At 40.3% G+C, this 23753-nt stretch overlaps 1 protein-coding gene across 1 annotated transcript in view; it reads right to left on the bottom strand.

Annotated features, from left to right (window-relative positions):
• Positions 1-5438: 5438 nt before the first annotated feature.
• CIRSR (corepressor of RBPJ and splicing regulator) overlaps positions 5439-23753 on the bottom strand; it is a 179070-nt gene continuing 160755 nt past the window's right edge. Inside the window, exons 8-9 of the mRNA XM_078681545.1 lie at positions 19226-19314; positions 5439-6483 (exon numbers count right to left, since the gene is read on the bottom strand). Coding sequence (XP_078537671.1) covers positions 5853-6483; positions 19226-19314 — 720 coding nt within the window. The 3' untranslated portion in view covers positions 5439-5852. The remainder of the gene's footprint in view (positions 6484-19225; positions 19315-23753) is intronic.

The raw sequence follows: 23753 nt of genomic DNA, 5'->3' as shown, positions 1-23753 counted from the left end.
TGTGAAGCCCCCACGACCTTCATGAAGTATGCTTGTTCTGATATGCATGTGGCTTAGAAGAAATCTCAGCACAGCATGCATGTTTATAAATTGGATAGCGCCAAGAAGCTATGATTATTCACTATGGTTCTACACCCTCCACCAACTAATGTCCCTTTTACCGAACGGCTGTTATGGAACCCCACACTCACCAACCCAACCCATGTACATTTATTTCCTTAAATGGCTTTCCACTGCTCTCAGTTTAGCCAAAGTTAATATATTACTATTTTGGAGGACAAATGTTATTCCAACGATTCATTCTTGGCTTGAGGATATGTTCGAAGTGGCTAGATTTGAAAAATGATTTATAAATTAAACGACAGTTTACATCATTTTAATCATATTTTAGGCCTTTTTTTAGATTTATGATGACCCAATCTTTTAGTATCCAAACAGAAAGGCTCACCTCCTTGCCAGTGCCTCCCTAGGTTACCTGTGTGCGCATGTATGGGGCAGTCTGCTTGATTTTCCATTTAGGGCGGCAGCATTTAGGTCGGTGCCATATTCCAGAGCGCCAAGCCCTACCTATGGGTGTCGAAGGAGGGGCAGCAATACATCCTACTTACATGTAACATGCATACATCAACGTAACATAATATACATTGACTTTAATCAAGTGAGTTGCGCTATGAAATCAAGAGCAGTGCTGCATACAGAGTCTATATTCGAACTGTAGAGCGCCTAGAAGCCTTAGGAATACATTTTTTATGCCTGAAATGTATAGCGCTTAGAAAAGCTATCTATACACAAGGCTATGAAGTCTTATAAGTACATTACTAAGTAACTTAGAACTCTTGTGAATACATTGTCTCTGCCCGAGATGTATGACGTTATAACGCCCATCAAAACAGAATGTCTTTAGATGAGGTATATAGTTTATAGAGGCACTAAGAATATTCAATGCTTGTACCTGGGTGGTACAGGGTTTGGAAACCTTATGAATATATTGTATTCGTATCCAAGCTGTAAAACACATACTAACCTTATGAATACCCAAAATGTATAGCGCTTGGAAACCTCGTCAACGTATTTCCAGTGCAAGAAGCGTAGATGAATTAGATGCATTATCAATATATCATCTATACTTGAAACGTATATATGATTTAAAAGACTTAATGAACGTATTATGTTTAGACCTCACGGAAATAGTGCCTAGAAGCCTAATAAATACATAATATTTATACTTGATGTCCCAGTACCAAATGCGTATAGCGTTTAGAAACGTAATGAATAATATGTTAGATCTACTCCGAGATGTAAAGCACATGGTGCTATATGAATACAGTACATAGAAATCATAGTGTCTATTTCTGCTGTGTATATATACTGCCTAGAAAGTTACGAAAACTCTGTGGCTTAATTTAAGGTATGTAGTGCTCAGAACCCTAAAAATACAGAATGTCTGCACTCGAGTTTTACAACGCTTAGAAGCTAGGTGAATACATTACGCTTAACAGAACTCGGTGTCGCAGTTTTGCAACTCCTAAGAGGTAAATAATATGTTTATTCCTAAGTCCAAATAATAAAGTGTCCTATCAGGTGACACTGGACGAGTGAACAGTTGACACTGCGAGGCTGACGTTTGAATTGTGACTTTGAGATCATAGCAGAAGACGGGGGGGGCGATTAACACTCAAAACTATGCTGCCACCTCCGAATAGCATTTATGAAACAATTCCATCTGTACCCAAGATGCGCAGTCCTTGGAATCTTATAAATACATTATATGTATTCCATGTTCATGCGGCATTTAGAGACGTATGATTGTAATACGTCTGTGCAAGGGTCACATAGCGCTTAGAAGACCTGCGAATCATTATTCTCTAGACCCTAGTTTAAAGGTCCGAGAAACATATGTGTTTAAATCCAAAAAGTAACATATGAAATTTAACAACCTAGGCAATTAATTATTAACGCTCATTAGGTAACAACCAAAAATACAGTTAAAATTTAAAAAAGAAGTGAAATATCTTATGCCACTTTTTTAAATTTTAACTGTATTTTTGGTTGTTATATTTTGTAATGTTAATTTAATTAGTATTGATGATAGTTGATTAATTGTATTTGAGAATCAACTTCGGATTATTGTTTTTAATTTACTTTGTCAATAAAACCTGAGCTACTGAACCTATGTCCTAAGAATTCCTCTCTCATGTCACTTACCTTATGAGCGTTAAGAATTAATTGCCTAGGTTGTTAAATTTCATATGTTGCTTTATCCCTGACCTAGGAATTACTATATCTATATTCTCAGGAGTTCCTTGATACCTATGAACAATAAATCCAAAAAGTATACAACACTTGAAAACATGTTCATCACATTTTTGTGCATATCGAAGTGTAGCGCTTAGAAGCCTTGCGAATAATTATTCTCTGGAACCTAGTTTAAAGGTCCTAGAAACATGTATTTAAATCCATAAAGTATACAACACTTGAAATCATGCTCATTACATATTTTGTTCATACCGAAGTGCAGCGCTTATGAGTCTTGTGAACGCCATACTCAAGACGTTGAGCGCTATGATCCCGTATGAATACCGAATATACACACCTTTGGAGTATAGGATGTTGGATATCTGACTGGTGAATACATTATCACGATACAGACGTGACTGCAGAGTGAGAGTGACTGCAGAGTGAGAGTGACTGCAGAGTGAGAGTGACTGCAGAGTGAGAGTGACTGCAGAGTGACTGCAGAGTGAGAGTGACTGCAGAGTGACTGCAGAGTGAGAGTGACTGCAGAGTGAGAGTGACTGCAGAGTGAATGCAGAGTGACTGCAGAGTGAGTGACTGCAGAGAGAGAGTAACTCCAGAGTGACTGCAGAGAGAGTGACTCCAGAGTGACTGCAGAGTGAGAGTGACTGCAGAGTGACTGCAGAGTGAGAGTGACTGCAGAGTGACTGCAGAGTGAGAGTGACTGCAGAGTGAGAGTGACTGCAGAGTGAGAGTGGCTGCATGAGTGACTGCAGAGTGAGAGTGACTGCATGAGTGAGAGTGACTGCAGAGTGAGAGTGACTGCAGAGTGAGAGTGACTGCAGAGTGAGAGTGCCTGCATGAGTGACAGCAGAGTGAGTGACAGCAGAGTGAGTGACAGCAGAGTAAGAGTGACTGCAGAGAGAGTGACTGCAGAGTGAGAGTGACTGCAGAGTGAGAGTGACTGCTGAGTGAGAGTGACAGCATGAGTGACAGCAGAGTGAGAGTGACAGTATGAGTGACAGCAGAGTGAGAGTGACAGCATGAGTGACAGCAGAGTGAGAGTGCACGCTTTCACCAGGCACACACACCACCAGCCGTCTGTGCACGCTTTTACCAGGCACACACACCACCAGCCGCCTGTGCACGCTTTTACCAGGAACACACACCACCAGCCGTCTGTGCACGCTTTTACCAGGCACACACACCACCAGCCGCCTGTGCACGCTTTTACCAGGCACACACACCACCAACCGTCTGTGCACGCATTTACCAGGCCCAGACACCACCAGCCATCAGTGCACAATTTCTATAGGCACACACACCACCAGCCATCAGTGCACAATTTCTACAGGCACACACACCACCAGCCATCAGTGCACACATCAATTGTTAACACAGCCACAATTAACTATTGTAGCAATCGCAGTCTGGTGCACTTTACTTTTAAACATATTCATCTAAAGCGCAGCATGCCACCATTGCTACAATTCCTATCCAACCCACATAATTCCACTACACACCACATGCATACACTCCATAACACATGGCAAAAAGACATTGCCATTTACAATGCCATTAGCTCTAACTCAAATAAATCCGAGACCTATTGCATTTCCAATGCTTGTCTAGGGTTGGGTGTATTGCGAGTCTCGGGTTTAGGCTGCGCCTCTAGATAGCAGTTTTGTTTTTGTACCCATATCTCTCCCTCTTTCCATTGGTTCCAGAGCACTGCCCCCTTTCCTTTTATCCTTGAATTAGCCTCAGAAGTTGAATGCTGGTAGCACTAAATGGATGTCTGCAGTGGAACTTTAACCTGTGTCCTTAAGACTTGCGCTTTCCAAAATTCTGACTTTGTCAAGTCTTTGGCCAGTGACAGAAATAATCCATAGTGGCAGCCAGTGGATCTGATTTACCATAGCACAGGTTGAGAGTCATTGGCAGAGGTGGCACAGCAATCTAGAATTCATGGACAACAGACTAAAGGTATGGCATTCAGGGGTTCCAGTGGCTGTTAGCAGCAACATGAGCATCAGATAATCTCTTTACCCATTACCAGTTTGCATGGTTTGGAGAATGAAGGACCAACTGCTGGGTGTACTAGTGCCTCTTTCTGTTTTCACCAAGGTACTTCTGCAGCTTACACCCAAATGTTTACAAAAGGTTGCTGGCAGTAGGGTGTTTTAAATACTGGCTTTAGGCCAAAGGGCCTAAATTGGTTTACGCAATAGAAAGGACTGGTAAAAGTGAGAGGGGCATAAACGGAAAGTCTAGATTACTTACCGGTGTCCCTATTTCCTTCAGGAAACAGCCGGAACAACGCAGCCTCAGCAACGTGTGCCCAAAAAAAGCAAGCAATACCATGCTTGCCTTAACCATGCATATGCATACAGGAGGGAGGGGGTAGTTTTAGGTCTCAATGCGGGGAGGAAGGGATAGTTTTTAGGGCTTGGGGGGAGAGGTTGGTTTTCAGGAGGGAGGGGGTTAGTTTTAGGTCTCAGACCGGGGAATAAGGGGTATTGTTTTGGCCCGGGGGCCATTTTAGGACTCAGGGCGGGAGTCCGTGATCGGGTTCGTTTTTTGGGCTTGCAGGGGCATTTTAGGGTTCAGCGTGGGGGCAGGAGTCTGAACGGAGTATCAGTGGGGGGAGGGGCTGGGGTCATAGTAGATTTTTGCCCAGGGGGCCTTTTAGGGCTCAGGGAGTGGGGCAGCGGGTCGTAAGTTTTAACCATGCATATGTCTTTGCCATACATGTCTTAACGATGCATATTTCGTTGAACCGGCATGCGTGGTAATGGCATGCATGGTTCCATCACACAACCATTTCCTTCTAGTCCTCCTCTTTCTCATGACAGTCTTTATGCCTTGCCCACCCACCAGCCTTGAGTTCACGTAGACGTTTGTTACATCAGGATAATGCAGACAATGCTGTCCCCCTTGGTGGCAGGAAGCTGCGGTTGGCGTGACTGTATTACAGCATCATACTTTACATCTAAAGTTCCCTTCCCTGAAGTGAGACTCATCTGAAGGTAGACCGAGAGAAGGAAGAGTAAGACTAGGACCAATGAGGTAAATCATACAAGCATTACAGCTTAAAGTAACACGGTGCTGCATGGGGTGCCATGCACCCCAAAGTTTGCACACAATACAGTGCTAGAAATGTCAGAGTACAGGATATTTGTATCACAAATTGAAGTGGAGGATATAGTTTACAATAGTTTTATTTTCGAAGCAGGTAAAAGAGGTTATTAGTATCACATGTACACACCATTTCATACAAGATCTCAAGATATGTACAACCTCCTTGCAGTACGCGCTCTGTGTAGAGAAATTAAGTTTTTTATGCTAAGGACGACGTTTAAAAGAATAACAAGTGGGCGTTACAATTCTCCGGTATCAAATATTAATCCAGCACACACTTTGTGTTGGCAGACCGAGAAAAAGAAAAATATAGCTTCATGAACAGTAAACATAGCACATGGGAAAAACAAATAAAATGCATGAGCAGATGATAAAACACATCTTTGCCTAATGCAGAATAATACATTGCAACCCTCAGGAAATCTATTATAAATGAGGAGTTCATTCTTAATCTTTGAGTGCCTCCCCAGGCGCTATCAGTTTCTGTCTCGTCGTCTCTCTTGTTTCTCTTTGCTAGATTGTCTTCGGGGGCGCTCTTCCTCTTTCCTTCTTTCGTTATTTCCCTCTGGGCTGCAGGACCTGCTCCTGGCCTTCCGCTGCCTGTGTTGGTCATCTGAGGGGCTCCTGCTTCTCTCCTTCTTCTGCCTGTGACCTCTGCGTGGACTTTGTGACTTTTCTCTTCTTCCATGGCTCCTGCTGTCCTGTTCATGCCTGCTGTCCCGCTCACGCCGGTCACCTTGGCCCTTACCCTGGTTGTGGTTTATGCCTGTTGGCTGCTCTCTTTTATTGTCATATCTGCTGGTATTGGGCTTTTCCCTACCCCCTTCCCCATTATGACGAGGTCTGGAAACAGTGCAATTGCGCTTTTCTGTTTTTCCCTCAGAATCGCTGCTGTTCTCCTCTGGGACCTTGGTTGCGTTTTTTTTGTGAGTTCTAACTTTGTTGTCAGCTTCACTGTCACTGCTACTTTCTGTACTGTCACTGGATGAAGAGGAGGAGCTGCTCTTGCGTTTCTTGTGTTTACTTTTGCTTTTTTTCTTTTCAAGCTTTTTCTTTTTCTTTTTATCTTTATTTTTTTTCTTTTTCTTCTCAAGACGGTCCAATTTTCTAAAAAATTAAAGGAAATGGGTTTAGACAATGTTTGTAAAGTGCAGTATTTTCACAACATATGAACATTTTTAGGTCTGGCCTCGAGACCTATATCTCACTAACTTCATGTTTCCCAAAAAAATCATGATAAAAAGTACACAAACATATTAATTCACATAAAACACATTTACATGACAGTTACGTTTGCGAATAAAAACAAAACAAACATTGAAATTTACCCGTTATGGTTAGCTCCAAAAATCATAACTCCCACAATAGCCATGCCATAACTCGCACACCAAATATGCAATGTTTATGGACTTTGGCTGTGTGTAGATTGAGTAGACTTACCCCTGTTGAAAAGCTCAGGTTTCCACCCACGAGAGTTTGGCTGCAGGGCCTGGCCTCTAGCTAGGCCTTGTGCTCAAACCCCCATTAGTAGGCAACCGTGCTGCACACAGTCAAAGGTTGGCCACAGGATGTGCTAAACAGAGACTGGCATAGGGTAGCACCCTGTACCCAAACTTCCTGGCGGCCAACCCCGCTGTGCAGGGGGCTTTGCCGTGTGTTCAAGTTTGCTTTGGTCACAGGGCTTAGCCAATTCACTGTGAGCAGCCAATCACAACTGCACAAGATCTTCCACTCTGTGCAGCTTGGGATGGCAGCTCGGTCTGGTCTACATCCAGGTCCTGTGCTCAAACCTCCATCGGTGGTGAACCCCCCACTTTGAACTTCCAGCGTAGGTTGGCCGCAGAGCGCAGAGCCACTGCAGACGGACAACTCTTGTTGCACATAGCCTTTGGCAGGGTCTGGGGCATGGCTTAGGCTATGACTAGGCGCAGCGCACACTCACCACATATGCTGAGAATCCTGGATCAGATCATCAAATTCTATAACCCCCAGGACAATATCCAGGGTAAAGGGAAGGTCAAGGATTCGGTAATCCAAAACTGGATTTGTGAATACAACATAAAAAGGTACTTACAAAGATAAATGAGTACCTGCATGGTCTCTTTGAGCTGCCCTCCTTTACCCCCATTGGCCTTGGGATCAGCCTGCTCCCTTAAGCCCTATGCAACATAAGAATCCAAAAAGGATTTACACATGAGTAGTTTACATAATCCTAACTTTTAACCTATAGAAGCTAATGCCACATATTTTGCTAACACTAATTTCTCAACAACTGCTGAACAGATCACATAACCAATAAAGGCGCTATAAGGGTTCTAGTTTCATGCCAAGTTTGATGTAAACCCTTCAGCAAATGTATTGTTGCAGATGATAGCAAAGACTCTAATGGAAGTAAAAACTAGAAACAACTGCTTTTATAACCCTGTAAAGTCCTGAAGTCCTGTCATTGGGGCCATAATATTTTCCTCAAGTTGCGGCCAGCCATCTGAAAGTTTTGCTTGCGTGGAGCTGGCTTTGGGTTCTTAACTCATTCATATCATGAATTTGAAGTAGTGTTACCATGAACTTACATGGGACCATCAGTGCATACTTCCTAAAAGTAAGGGAGCCGCAGAGTTATCCTGTTGAAAGTTGAGCAGAAATCGGTGCTGGTTATCCTTTTCCTAGTCCTTCTCTAATCACCAACTTGCGAAAGCTCCAAGCTTAAGTGCCGGCACCAAACAAGGCTCCTGCAGTTTTCTTTTTTTATATTTTGCTCTCAATGCAGTGACTCCTAATGTACCCATGCAAACACACACAGACATTCAGTCATGGACCCTTTTAGTGTCTGATGTGGGGTACTGTCACTCGCAGATCACAGCAAGTGGTGTCTGATGCCTATTTGCAGATAGGGTTGGAGTGTGTGTCATTACAGAGGCTAATTGAGGATGTGGCCTAACAGGTTAGAGCGGTCAACCTCGAAGCTGGGGAACCAGGTTTGAGTCTCGGCATGGACACTCAACATCCTGTGATGCCAACAGGTCTCGCCTTTTTGTCATACTGGCTTTGTCAAAGCTGCTTTGGAGGCATGTGTGGGTTGGGTGAAGAAAGCACATAATGGAAAGAGCGACACATAGCACAGGGTGTTTTGTGGAGAAGAAGCACACAAGGGAGAGAGCAACAAGGGGTGTTGGCCAGGAAAAGCACACAAGGGAGCAAGCAACACAGAGAGCCTGGCAGATGGCACAGTGGGGAAAAACCACATTTGGGAGGGAGCTGGAAATCACATGCACTCTCATGGAGTGCTTACCCAAACTGAAAAAAGGGTCCCTAAAAGTGAACAGTGCAAGAATACGAGTCAGTCAAGCAAAAAGATGGTAAAGAGATTTGGGTCTAGGGGAGGGACAAATCTAAGATCGACAAGATGGGACATGGAAAGCCATCAAATATAAATCAAGCAAATATAAGTAACAATAAAGCCAACCAATGGTAAGTGACGGGCGGACTTTCAAGCCCCCTGTAGGTTGACAACAGGTCATTCGCAACCTGACAACTTGATCTGTCTGGTAGGCGAGTCATAAGAAGGCAACTGACACCAATCTCACATCAAGAAGTGATTCAATAGCAGCCAGCTAGCTGCTCAAGCAACTTGAGTTTCTTCCCACCTTATTCTGTGCCCAATAAAAAAAACACAGCGGTACAAAAGGGGGTGGTGATGAACGGAGCATCTGAACCAATCAAACACTCACACCTAGTCAACAGATCTGGGTTTAATCCATCACCGTTCTTTAGCCCACTCTGCCACCCCATTTCAGACATGGCCATATGCAAATCAGTCTGACCCTGTGTCTCATGGGAACAGTCCAGCCCAAACTGCCAAGCCATGCCTTCCCTGGACCGGAAACAAGCTACCTAGGACCGGTTTCTGGCATTACAGCCATCTTCAGCCAGGCTTGCTTGAATCCAGTGGCAAAGTAAGCAAGGGACTCACGTCTGAGCATACCCTGCCAACTTATGGCGAACGAAGCGGTACAAAAGGCGGTGGTGATGGACAGAGCATCTGAACCAATCAAACACTCACACCCAGTCAACAGATCTGGGTTTAATCCATCACTGTTCTTTGGCGGGGTGGACCGGAAAAGGAATAGTACAGATTGGTGATCTTATGGAGCAAGAGGGGATGGTACAATTTACAGAATTACAAACCAGATATAATATAGATAGTAGGAGTTTTTTTTAAATATTTACAAGTTAGAAGCTTTTTGAGTACTAAGCAGGGTGACCCCACAGGTTTTGGTAATAACGAAATTCTTGAGAGAATAGGGAAAAGGGGTGACTGCACTATTAGGGGTTTCTATGAGTGTCTAGCTGCAGGAAAACCGGACGATCTCTGTACGCAGGGTAACAAGCGGGCTCAGAGACTGGGTATCGAAACACATTGGTTCCAGGAGTCGTTGGAGTTAGGGTGCACTATTCTCTGCTCTGCCCCGCTCCAGGCCCAACATTACAAAACAATATATTCTCTCTACTACACTCCTGCCAGGTTAGCACAATGGGGCAGCACCTCAGGGACTACTTGTCCACGATGCAATTTCCCGGAGGCAGATATCGTACATATCTTTGCTACCTGTCCACAACTGCACACGCTGATTCAGGGTCTGGAGGCGTTCTTAGGTAGTCTATTAAAAACTCAAATTGTACTCTCACCAACTTTGATATTATTAGGGGTTAGGCTAGACCCTGACATCCCCCAGCGTGAATTGATGTTTGTAGCTATGGCCGTTTATAGATTAACAATAGCTAGGGCCTGGCTAGACAACAGACCCCCGGTGCTTCAGCAATGGTTGGCAAGCCTGCTTGCGGCTTACAATTTAGAAAAGGCAATATATGCAAGGAGAGGTAAGAGAGGGAGGCTGCTTGGGTTGAGAATCTGGGACCCTATTCGGAGATGGAAGGAGGGATTAGAGATACACTTATGGAGTTGGCAACCAGGCCAAAGGTCAGGCGCACAGCTGTGGGTAAAACTGTAACAAATGAATTGTGTTATTAGTTAACTCCAAGAGAGAAAGGGACAGGTTACCATATAATCCCCAGAAAACCCTGAATAGCAATCCAGAGTTTGTCACAAATTTACACTGGTATCTCCCTGAGCTCCACAATAATAAACAGCAGTGCAAACTTTTGCACAAAAGTATAAAGAACAGTTCCACTCAGGTGCAGGAGTAATGTCTTTCTTGAAAGACGATGTATCCGTTGAAAAAGTGATCCACAAATCCAATATTATGGTAATCCAATGTCTTTTAATGGTAGTTTCTTCAAATAAATCCTTAAACAGCCACACAGCCACAGCCGATAGAAAGCCACCAAAGTGAAAATACATATGTACCTTAGTTTGAAAAAGACGTGCTTACGTTAGCAAAGTAAAAAATAGTCCCAACGTACCAAGTAAAACAACTCAGTGTAAAAAGAGAGTAATTTTACCTTTAACGTTATCTAGTCCTTCACTGGACTATAAATCATAGTATTCCAAGTCTGAGACAAGTGTGGAATTACCTGGAATAAAGGTATACTGTCCTGATCAATCTTAATCGATATATATCAACTTCAATTATCAAAAAACTGAATCCTAAGCCATGACACCTGTTCTTAAAGTCGTATTTTGAGAAAAATCACCTGTCTATGACCACCATGTGTAATTGCAAATAAAACTGCACTCTCACAAGAGAATCTAGCTACATATCTATCAAATTCCAACTATACCCTGAACATCTCTATATATATTATTATATGCCACATATATATCTGTAAATGGTTTGGAAAGGTGTAGAACCTCACCTCATTTCATACATATCTTAGACTCCACTCATTCTATGATCGTCAAATTCCTGCTTCGATGATAATAAATCCAAAATACAGGATACACGAGTACATGTACCTGTAAAAGTGAGGAAAATACGTTTAAGTATCGATTCCACTAATAAACAACCCTGCTCCCCTCGATGTCGGCACTCACCTGTCCACTCACAACAGTGCTCCCTCGTACAATTCCTGGCTCTTGCGTTCGCGTTGTACCCTAGCGCCATCTTTAAATGGTTATCGTAAGTCAGAATTACAGGCGCCATGTTATCTTTTCCAATATTCCCATCTAGAGCATATAACTCCTACTACTTTATTTTTTAATATATGGGATATAATTATCGTGTTAGATACGCGGTCCGTGGATAATCTAGTTTCGCTGAATAACCGGATATCGATATATTTTCGAATCGTATATATTAGCCAATGTGGGTTTTTAATATTTCCCAAATGGCCGTCGAATCACCAGATATTATAATATATTCGTAATCAGATTGTATATATCTATTTAACTCCACCACAAGTCCGACATTATTAGGGAACTGAAATAGCCCTCTCTCTATTTCCATTAAGAATATGTGCACGGCGACTCTCCTCGTCTCAATTAAAGTTTACTTAAGTTCCAAATGTTTCTGCAGTCGTGCAACATTAATTAGTATTATAAATCTCCAAAATTGTTTTAACTACTGTTCAGCTATTTCCGTGTAAAATGCTAGGAATTACTAAAACGTATAATGGAGCTGACCAAAATCATATTCATAGCTCCTACGCACCGGCGATCTCAAAACTCACTGTCTCGCTCCAAACCTCATGGCTAAGAATAATATCCTGAGTAAATACAGAGACTAGTATACCTATATCCAGACTTCTCCATCCTTGCCCCCATATTATCATTATGTATATGAAATAGATTGGTAATATACACCACGGAGAGGGGTAATGCGAGGAAAAAATAAAAGTTAAAGTCTAGTAGAAAAGGATAGAAAGTTTGCAGAAATGGTTCTAATGATATCATTATAACTTTACACATCAATAACATAAACGTCTGTATGCATTCGTGGTATTAGTAAACATCATTACTCACATTCAAAAAATAAATAACATTTCATAGTTACTACTTCCATTATATGATCTACATCCATTGGTTAGAACAGGAACCAAAATATATTCAAACAATCCAGAAGTAACATTTCCCATAAATCTGAGATACATGTTTCATATAGAACTACATACCGCCAGCTGATCCATTCATTCACCTAAAAACAACTGAAGCTCAGAATCCAAATTAAGACGATCCTCAACTGCTCTAAGTTTCATGATCCATCTTGCCTCAACCCGTCTCAATTTAAGTACTCTATTGCCGCCCCTACTGTCCATCGTTACATGCTCTATCCCATGATACATAAATCTGTGATTATCTTGTTCATGACAGTTTTGGACTATATGGGCAGCAATTGGATACCTCGTGTCTCCATTTTTTAATGCATGAAAGTACTCAATCATTCTGTCTCTCAGTCTTCTCACGGTACTCCCTACATAAATCTTATTGCAGGTGCATACTATAACATAAACAACAAACATCGTATCACATGTGATAAATGACTTGATAATGTGTTTGCCTGTGTTATTATATTCGAAATGATGAATCTTTTTGAATGCCCATCTACAAGAGCTGCATTTACCACAGTAATAAAATTCCTGTCCGTCTATCAGTTAACCAATTATCTCTAGATATTGGTCTCGGATAACTTGGGCTGACAATATTCGCCAATGTGATACCTTTCCTGAATGTTAACGATGGTCTGTCAGTAAGGAAATGTGAAATATCTTTGTCATGTTTTAAGAGGTGCCAGAATTTGTCAATTATAGAATACAGTTTATGGCTACCTGTGCCAAAATTCTTAACCAATCTAATCTTCTGTGATTTACAATCTCTAGTGTTAGTTTGTTTAGGTTTCAATGTGTCTCCTCTCTTAATTCGCTTTGCTTTACACATAGCTTGTGTAACAATTTTCTTGTCATAACCTCTGTTTGTAAATCTATTAGCCATATCTGTCAGATTGTGTTCAAAATCTGAATCTTGTGAGCAATTCCTACGGGCTCTAAGCATCTCTCCATATGGAATTGCATTGATTTGGCTTCTCGGGTGACAACTGTCAGCGTGTAAAAGTGCATTACAACTTGTCTCTTTACGAAACATGCGACTACAAAGTCTGTCCCCTTCCACAAATAACTCTATATCCAAGAAAGTAAGTTTTTGTCCACTTTAACAGGTTGTAAAAGACATATTAATATCATTAGTATTCAGATAATCAAAGAAACTTTGAAGTTCCGTAGTGGTCCCCCTCCAAATCAAAAGACAATCGTTAATATATCGTCCCCAATAACATATATGATCAATCCATTGTACGCCCCTTGGGCCCCAGATCCACTCCGCCTCAAACCATCCCATGAAGAGATTGGCAAAAGATGGAGCAAATCTGGAGCCCATCGCTGTACCAAGCTTCTGTTTGTACCACTTATTTTCAAATAGAAATATGTTATTTTCCAATACAATCTTAGTCATTTCCATAATCATTTGTGTATGATCAAAATATTCTGCAGATCTTTTGTTCAAAAAACTCTCCATTGCTTTCATCCCCAGCACATGATCAATATTAGAATATAGTGAGACTACATCAAATGTAGCAAGGATCATATCTGATTCCCAAACAACATCACTCATCAAATTGAGGACATGTTTAGTGTCCTCAATATGTGACGGGAGTTTGTCCACAAATGGTCTAATAAACACATCAATGAATTGAGAAAGTCTCTCTGTAGGACCCCCGATGCCCGAAATCAATTCTTAATTAGATGACAGAGATTTAAAAGCCAACCTCTCCTCTCTACTAAGGTTACCAGGTGATGTCTGACTATGAGTATTGATTGGTACACTGCAAAGATTGATGTTTATAAATTTGCGAGGTTACTCAAACTTAAGAAATATTTTTCCAATCAAGATATTGAGCGAAGGCATGTTTCTTCTGTTACAACATTATCCAGTAACATCACCATACAGGAGGTTTATGACACTAAACTTCTTCTCTCAATTACAGAGAGTGAAGAAGATCCTGTTACTATGAGTACTTTATTAGAAGATTTGGAAATCAAACAGAGTTCCTCTATCAGTAGTGGGCTTAAAACCAAATCAAAATGGATACCCCAATTATCGGCAGGTAACATGATTGATGCGTTTTACAAAGCTGTCAATCTAGATATTGATTGTTTAATTTTGAAAGAGATGAGGGGTCCATTTTTTCCCTTACCTGGTAACCTTAGTAGAGAGGAGAGGTTGGCTTTGAAATCTCTGTCATCTAATTCAGAATTGATTATACGTATGGCAGACAAGGGAGGCAACATTGTTATAATGAACTGTAATGACTACAATGATGAAATTTTGTCGCAACTCAATAATGAGAAATATTATGTACAGGAGTTAGTCAGTCCCCTCTCACGTGTGACAGAGATGATTAACTCTAGACTTAAACATTGGTATGATGCCAGCTTTCTGGAATATGATGAGTATGTCTATTTACGAGTGGAGTCCCCAGGGCCCCCTGTTTGTACAGCCTACCCAAGATACATAACAATCGAGAGAAACCACCGGGTAGACAGATTATTTCGGGCATCGGGGGTCCTACAGAGAGACTTTCTCAATTCATTGATGTGTTTATTAGACCATTTGTGGAGAAACTCCCGTCATATATTGAGGACACTAAACATGTCCTCAATTTGATGAGTGATGTTGTTTGGGAATCAGATATGATCCTTGCTACATTGGATGTAGTCTCACTATATTCTAATATTGATCATGTGCTGGGGATTAAAGCAATGGAGAGTTTTTTGAACAAAAGATCTGCAGAATATTTTGATCATACACAAATGATTATGGAAATGACTAAGATTGTATTGGAAAATAACATATTTCTATTTGAAAATAAGTGGTACAAACAGAAGCTTGGTACAGCGATGGGCTTCAGATTTGCTCCATCTTTTGCCAATCTGTTCATGGGATGGTTTGAGGCGGAGTGGATCTGGGGCCCAAGGGGCGTACAATGGATTGATCATATATGTTATTGGGGACGATATATTGACGATTGTCTTTTGATTTGGAGGGGGACCACTACGGAACTTCAAAGTTTCTTTGATTATCTGAATACTAATGATGTTAATATGTCTTTTACAACCTGTTATAGTGGACAAAAACTTACTTTCTTGGATATAGAGTTATTTGTGGAAGGGGACAGACTTTGTAGTCGCATGTTTCGTAAAGAGACAAGTTGTAATGCACTTTTACACGCTGACAGTTGTCACCCGAGAAGCCAAATCAATGCAATTCCATATGGAGAGATGCTTAGAGCCCGTAGGAATTGCTCACAAGATTCAGATTTTGAACACAATCTGACAGATATGGCTAATAGATTTACAAACAGAGGTTATGACAAGAAAATTGTTACACAAGCTATGTGTAAAGCAAAGCGAATTAAGAGGGAGACACATTGAAACCTAAACAAACTAACACTAGAGATTGTAAATCACAGAAGATTAGATTGGTTACGAATTTTGGCACAGGTAGCCATAAACTGTATTCTATAATTGACAAATACTGGCACCTCTTAAAACATGACAAAGATATTTCACATTTCCTTACTGACACACCATCGTTAACATTCAGGAAAGGTATCACATTGGCGAATATTGTCAGCCCAAGTTATCCGAGACCAATATCTAGAGATAATTGGTTAACTGATAGACGGACAGGATTTTATTACTGTGGTAAATGCAGCTCTTGTAGATGGGCATTCAAAAAGATTCAACATTTCGAATATAATAACACAGGCAAACACATTATCAAGTCATTTATCACATGTGATACGATGTTTGTTGTTTATGTTATAGTATGCACCTGCAATAAGATTTATGTAGGGAGTACCGTGAGAAGACTGAGAGACAGAATGATTGAGCACTTTCGTGCATTAAAAAATGGAGACACGAGGTATCCAATTGCTGCCCATATAGTCCAAAACTGTCATGAACAAGATAATCACAGATTTATGTATCATGGGATAGAGCATGTAACGATGGACAGTAGGGGCGGCAATAGAGTACTTAAATTGAGACGGGTTGAGGCAAGATGGATCATGAAACTTAGAGCAGTTGAGGATTGTCTTAATTTGGATTCGGAGCTTCAGTACTTTTTAGGTGAATGAATGGATCACCTGGTGGTATGTAGTTCTATATGAAACATGTATCTCAGATTTATGGGAAATGTTACTTCTGGATTGTATGAATATATTTTGGTTCCTGTTCTAACCAATGGATGTAGATTATATAATGGAAGTAATAACTATGAAATTTTATTTATTTTTTGAATGTGAGTAATGATGTTTATTAATACCACCAATGCATACAGACGTTTATGTTATTGATGTGTAAAGTTATAATGATATCATTAGAACAATATCTGCAAATTTTCTATCCTTTTCCACTAGACTAACTTTTATTTTTTCCTCGCATTACCCCTCTCCGTGGTGTATATTACCAATCTATTTCATATACATAATGATAATATGGGGGCAAGGATGGAGAAGTCTGGATATAGGTATACTAGTCTCTGTATTTACTCAGGATATTATTCTTAGCCATGAGGTTTGGAGCGAGACAGTGAGTTTTGAGATCGCCGGTTCGTAGGAGCTATGAATATGATTTTGGTCAGCTCCATTATGCGTTTTAGTAATTCCTAGCATTTTACACGGAATTAGCTGAACAGTAGTTAAAACAATTTTGGAGATTTATAATACTAATTAATGTTGCACGACTGCAGAAACATTTGGAACTTAAGTAAACTTTAATTGAGACGAGGAGATTCGCCGTGCACATATTCTTAATGGAAATAGAGAGAGATAGAGGGCTATTTCAGTTCCCTAATAATGTCGGACTTGTGGTGGAGTTAAATAGATATATACAATCTGATTACAAATATATTATAATATCTGGTGATTCGACGGCCATTTGGGGAATATTAAAAACCCACATTGGCTAATATATACGATTCGAAAATATATCGATATCCGGTTATTCAACGAAACTAGATTATCCACGGACCGCGTATCTAACACGATAATTATATCCCATATATTAAAAAATAAAGTAGTAGGAGTTATATGCTCTAGATGGGAATATTGGAAAGGATAACATGGCGCCTGTAATTCTGACTTACGATAACCATTTAAAGATGGCGCTAGGGTACAACGCGAACGCGAGAGCCAGGAATTGTATGAGGGAGCACTGTTGTGAGTAGACAGGTGAGTGCCGACATAGAGGGGAGCAGGGTTGTTTATTAGTGGAATTGATACTTAAATGTATTTTCGTCACTTTTACAGGTACATGTACTCGTGTATCCTGTATTTTGGATTTATTATCATCGAAGCAGGAATTTGACGATCATAGAATGAGTGGAGTCTAAGATATGTATGAAATGAGGTGAGGTTATACACCTTTACAAACCATTTACAGATATATATGTGGCATATAATAATATATATAGAGATGTTCAGGGTATAGTTGGAATTTGATAGATATGTAGCTAGATTCTCTGTTGTGAGAGTGCAGTTTTATTTGCAATTACACATGGTGGTCATAGACAGGTGATTTTTCTCAAAATACGACTTTAAGAACAGGTGTCATGGCTTAGTATTCAGTTTTTTGATAATTGAAGTTGATATATATCGATTAAGATTGATCAGGACAGTATACCTTTATTCCAGGTAATTCCACACTTGTCTCAGATTTGGAATACTATGATTTATAGTCCAGTGAAGGACTAGATAACGTTTAAGGTAAAATTACTCTCTTTTTACACTGAGTTGTTTTACTTGGTACGTTGGGACTATTTTTTACTTTGCTAACGTAAGCACTTCTTTTTCAAACTAAGGTACGTATGTATTTTCACTTTGGTGGCTTTCTATCGGCTGTGGCTGTGTGGCTGTTTAAGGATTTATTTGAAGAAACTACCATTAAAAGACATTGGATTACCATAATATTGGATTTGTGGATCACTTTTTCAACGGATACATCTTCTTTCAAGAAAGACATTACTCCTGCACCTGAGTGGAACTGTTCTTTATACTTTTGTGCAAAAGTTTGCACTGCTGTTTATTATTGTGGAGCTCAGGGAGATACCAGTGTAAATTTGTGACAAAGGGGGATTAGAGATGATCTGGGTAAATGATTTGGATTCCTAATACCTACTCTTTATTTTATACTTGGATATTACTCTTACGCTTGCCGTATTTTTCTTTGTGTTTTTTTTTCTTTCTCGTTTATGTTCCTTTTTTGAAGAGACATGTAACCTAAGGGACAATCTAGATTGTTGGTAACCTTACCTTTTTGTTTTTTTATGTTGTTTTTTCATATGCTCAAATGTTTACGTTTATGTTTAACCTATATTCCGAAGTGGATGTACTGTGATACACAAAGTCTGTTGGAAAAAATTTCATTTAATAAATATATATATTTTTTTTTAAAAGAGACGGTCATAAAAAAAAATCTGCTTGAGCTTAAAAATGAAACAAAAAATTGCTTTTTGTTTACAAAGCATGGCGGGAATAAAGAATTCAATGTAAGAAGACCGAGCACAGTTTTGTGATATAAAAAGTCCCTAATTTATTGCTACAGTGCACAGAGGGAAGAATGTTTCCTGGAGTGAGCAGTGGAAGTATACAACCCATCCAATCAAAACACTGAGAAACCTAAAAGGTATTGGGAGGGCCAAACAATAACTAGACAGCAAGGGCATCAAATCAACAGCAGACACCTACGTCAGACAACAAAACTATTGAATCATAAATAAGGGGCTGACTCAAAGCCCGTGCTAAGTAGATGCTATGTATTGTAAACAATAGGTGTTGTAAGTGCTAAGACCTACAAATATACTTTCAACAAAAATAAAGGGTGCTTTTCATGCATTTACCTCAACAGCTTCTGCTTCTGCTTGGTAGAAAGAGATTTTAGAAATTCAACTTCAGGGTCGTCTTCTTCTGGTTCACTTGCTACAAACTCCTAGAATATAGATGGATGCAATGTTATAATTGAAGGACATGCAAACTAACAATCTGAAAGTAATTTTACATTGTACAGTCAGACATATTCCGACCCCAAATTTCATGAAAGCTAATTGAGAAAAGGTAATCCATATTGGTATGCTTACTATAACCTCAATGTCTGTCTGAATGCATTTCCAAACCTAGAACTCTCAAAATCGCGCTTATTTTTGTTATCAGTTAACCTACGAGAATGTTGCTTGGGTGTTACACACCACCCAAACATAAAGATGTGGGAACATTTTGGTAGATACATTGTAATGATTTTCCGAGAACCATTTAGCAAAGACCATGAATCTTGCAATTTAGAAGAAAACTCATTGTTTTCAGCGTAGTATTACCAGTTTTACACCTTTGGCAATAATAAGCAGTTTAGTTATACCCAAGTTACAATCCTTGGGACTGGTGTAAGTTTTTAGGCTTGGTGGGCACGAATTGCTAGATAAATTATACCTATTAAGAGTGTAAGATGTCTCAAGCCCATTCCGCACTTGAGATTACAATGCATTGTTTCCGGCATGCTTTCCACCCCACTTGCAGTATGCGGAGCAGTGGCTTGACGAATCGAATATCTGAGAGAAACGTTTGTTGTACGGGGCATTCGGTGACAAGACACTGCCACACCTCTTTATGGGATCGGGGAGAGCAGATACTCCACTACCCTATCTAATATGACAGACGGCAGCTATCTGGGAGGAGGTGGTTACTAAAGTAATTCGCAAAGCACCATTTGAGAGGAGACTCCGATTATGGATTTCCATCCCTTTCACACTACAGATATTGACATGTCCATGAAGCATTGGCGGAGGTGCGGTAGCTGGTGACTTATATCCTGGTCAAGTCTTCATTTCATTCCAGGAAACCCAGGACACATCTCAGGTGGGTGCAGGGCAATTCTTGTAATACGTAAAATTAGAAAGTGTCACTCGGGTGCTGTGGTGTATGCTCCTGGCAGCAGCAGAACCATCCCAGACTTTAGGTGGACTCATTCGCTGGGGGGAGGAACAGCATCTTATCAAGCTCCTGCACAGGTCTCTTGGGAGTGACATAGTCCGGCAACCATTGCGAGCACCGAGGGCATTGGAGTTGGAATTGGATGACCCCTTTACTGATAGAGTCTGGGATCGAGCATGTGCACTTGTTCGTAAGGTTTCATGCAACAGCAGATTCAAACATATTTACTTTAATTATCTTCACTGAACTTACATGAGCCCTTAAATTCTTAGCAAGATCTAGCCTGCTCAAGACTCAAAGTGCCCTACATGTGGGACGGATGGCGCCACATTTCTGCACATGGCATGAGTATGTTGGGGCATACTAGACTCCAGATTGGAATGTCGCCCGTGAGGTGTTTATTAGGAATGATGTCACAGCCTCAGGGCAATAAAATACCTTACAGATTTTGCACAACTGGCGCTTCTCCTAGAGAAACAGAGTGGCCATTAGCTGGATGGGCCCATGCACCTCAACCACACATGTGGGTCAGGGATGTCTTGGAGTGGGCAGTTGCCGAGGAGCAGCACACCTGGCTCTCTAGGTTAGACAACAAACTGTTTCATGATATTGAAACATGGGTTATAGTATTGGAATGGTTTCACCCACATGGGGCAAGTACTGATGGGTCTGACCAGGACTCCAGCTCTGAAAAGGTAGATGTAGAATTCCTCACTTATGCACGTTTTGTGGGGATTTGCATTTCAGGCATGTCCGTATGACGAACTTTGATGCTGCCAGACCCAGCGTGCGTTGAAGAACTGGTAAACTTAAAAAGTCTGCATCACAGTGTTCAATGTATCATCCTTGGCCAGACTGTCTTTAATTTACAAAGAGTCTTTATTGAATCTATTTTTTTTAAACGTTCTTAATGTGATTCCAAATACTGTTTGAACCTCTATATGGACTAATTATAATGAAGGATAATATTTATTTATAAAGTTTTAAAGATCCACTAATCGCGAACAGTCTACGACGTCATAGTTCTCTAAAAATACCTATGTGGGTATTCTCTCAAAGGATCAGGTTTATGTGCCCTGTTAGTTGGGAGATAAATCCAGCTACAGTATGGATTAGAACTAGTGCTCCCGGTTTCATGGTATTTATTTTTTTGACATTTTTGTCTGTATTTATCCATATTTCTTTTTTGTCAACTTAATCTGTATTTATCCAGATTTATTATCGGTTTAGTGAATAAAATAAAGCTGGAACTGGTATATTTCCACATTTATGTAAACAATAAATATGCAGTCATGCTTGAATGCCTGCCCGGTTTCAATGATATTAGCACCCGCAGAAGATAAATCAATGCACTTATATGACAATATGCATATTTCAGGAACTACCTTACGCACATCTACTGCTGTACTAAAATTCCTTTTTTTAAACCCCTTACCTATCAATCAGTACAGGTATTGGCGTGGAAGTCATGTTAAAGTGTATTTAGAATCACTCAAGAAGCAGCCAATTTCCGTTTTTATCCACATTTAAAAATAAATACAGACAAGACAATACATGGTTTTCTGTCTGTATTGATCTGAAAAAATCAGTAGAAACGGAAAACAGGGAGCCTTAATTATAACCCAGATCCCCCACAAATCTGTGAGGTCCAACATATATAGTCTGGTAGTAAACAGGTCTTCATGAAAAGGAAATAAATTGCTGTATGATTGTACAAAGAAATAACATGCATCATGTTTCATTCAAGGCAAAGAGGCCAATGAAATGTTGTCTGAAGATATTTATACTATGTCTTGGGGTGGGTCTTGCATGTAAAGCAAGCAGTTGCAAAGCCAGTTCACGCATTTAAAATGACAATGCCAAGCCATTGGTTTTCCAGGTGCTTGTTTGTAAAGCACTACAAAATCAAAATACTGTAAGAAAAGCAAACACATACCTTATGGTATCTCAAAACTGCACACTTAATTCAATATTTTCACTGTTTATAAGTCCATGGTTTATTTTTAAAATATTTTTCACTCAGGAAACCAAACAGACTTAAAAAAGAACAAGCACTTTTTAAAAGAAAATTCTTCCCAAGGACTACTTTACTTTTCAAAAGACTTACAACAGAAACATGCTCCAGCCATGTGGTCCTCTGAAGTAGCCCAGCAAGCAGATTTGCATGCCCCCCAGGAGAAGAGATAACTCCTTTTCAAACATGCTAACTAATTAGCATGCCTCAAACACCATCTGAGTACAGCAGTTGGCCTCTCCCACAGTGCAATAAAAGCCTTTGTATGTGAAGGCCTGAGCTTTTGTGCAGTAAGTGAAATGCTGGAGATAACTCAAAACAAGCATTTGCAATGCAATAGGTCTCACATTTGCAAGAGTTTAAGCTATTAGCATTGTAAATGACAATGCCTTTTATTTATCTATTTCGGTAGTGAACACATAAATAAAAGGCAATTTCGTTTACAATGCCTATAGCTAAAACTCTGTAAATGTGAGACCTATTTAATTTCAAAGAAGTGGCCGCCATCGTCACAGGCTGCTTGGAAAGTGAAAGCACGGATGGCACGCTGAATGTTGCAGGAAAGCATGTCATGCCTGCAGTAGGAGAAACTCATTAAAGAAAATAGTGCTTACAGACTAAATAAGACATACAGTGAAATAACAGAAGTAGAAGAGGTTAAAAAATAAAACCATGAGAGGTTAAAAAATTAAGACAAAGAGGTACTAAAGATATGGGTGGAGAGTGGGCGGAGCTTCAAGTCCAAATCTCGAATACAGCATGCCTCGCAGAGCAGCGAATGCGCTGCCGAGGCTCAACCTAAAAACAAGCCTTAAAGTCTGATCTTTAGTCACACCCTGGAAAAGTATACCGGCTGCTGGGCTTTAACAGACTATCTGGGAGGGGTTGGGACCAATTCAGAGCGAAGGAACAGATATTTGAGGTGAGGACACATCATACCAGGGAGAGAGCAATACAATGCATGTACTCTCATGGAGTGCCAAATGAAAAGTAGTTCCTTAACAGTGGAAGGACAGAAGTCAGACAACCAAAAGGATTGAAAAGAGACTTTGTTCCACGCCTCTCTTCATAAGAAGAGGAAAGCAAGTCAAAGAACAAGAAGTAAGCAAACGAAGGTGGTGGTGATAAAGTCAAACAGTGGTAAGCAATTGGAGGGCTCTAAGCCCACTGTAAGTTTTTGGTATGATCCACAAGAGGTTTTCACCTAAATGATGCCTGTAGGCAAGACCTAAAAATAGAAAGACATTTTCCGGTATAATACAGAAGGTACACCGATTGCACGGAAGAAGAAAAGATTTAATAAGATTTAATAAACTGTACCACTAAAAATATTAGGAAATCAAAGCTGCCGAGCTGAAAAAAAGAAGAGAATGCTCAGACTGTAGGAATCATGCAGCCCTGTATGTGCAATTTATGGATAAGCAAATTTG

This window comes from Lissotriton helveticus, chromosome 3_1, assembly GCF_964261635.1.
Source record: "Lissotriton helveticus chromosome 3_1, aLisHel1.1, whole genome shotgun sequence".
Taxonomy (NCBI): domain Eukaryota; kingdom Metazoa; phylum Chordata; class Amphibia; order Caudata; family Salamandridae; genus Lissotriton; species Lissotriton helveticus.
This window is presented reverse-complemented; position numbering and strand designations above follow the sequence as displayed.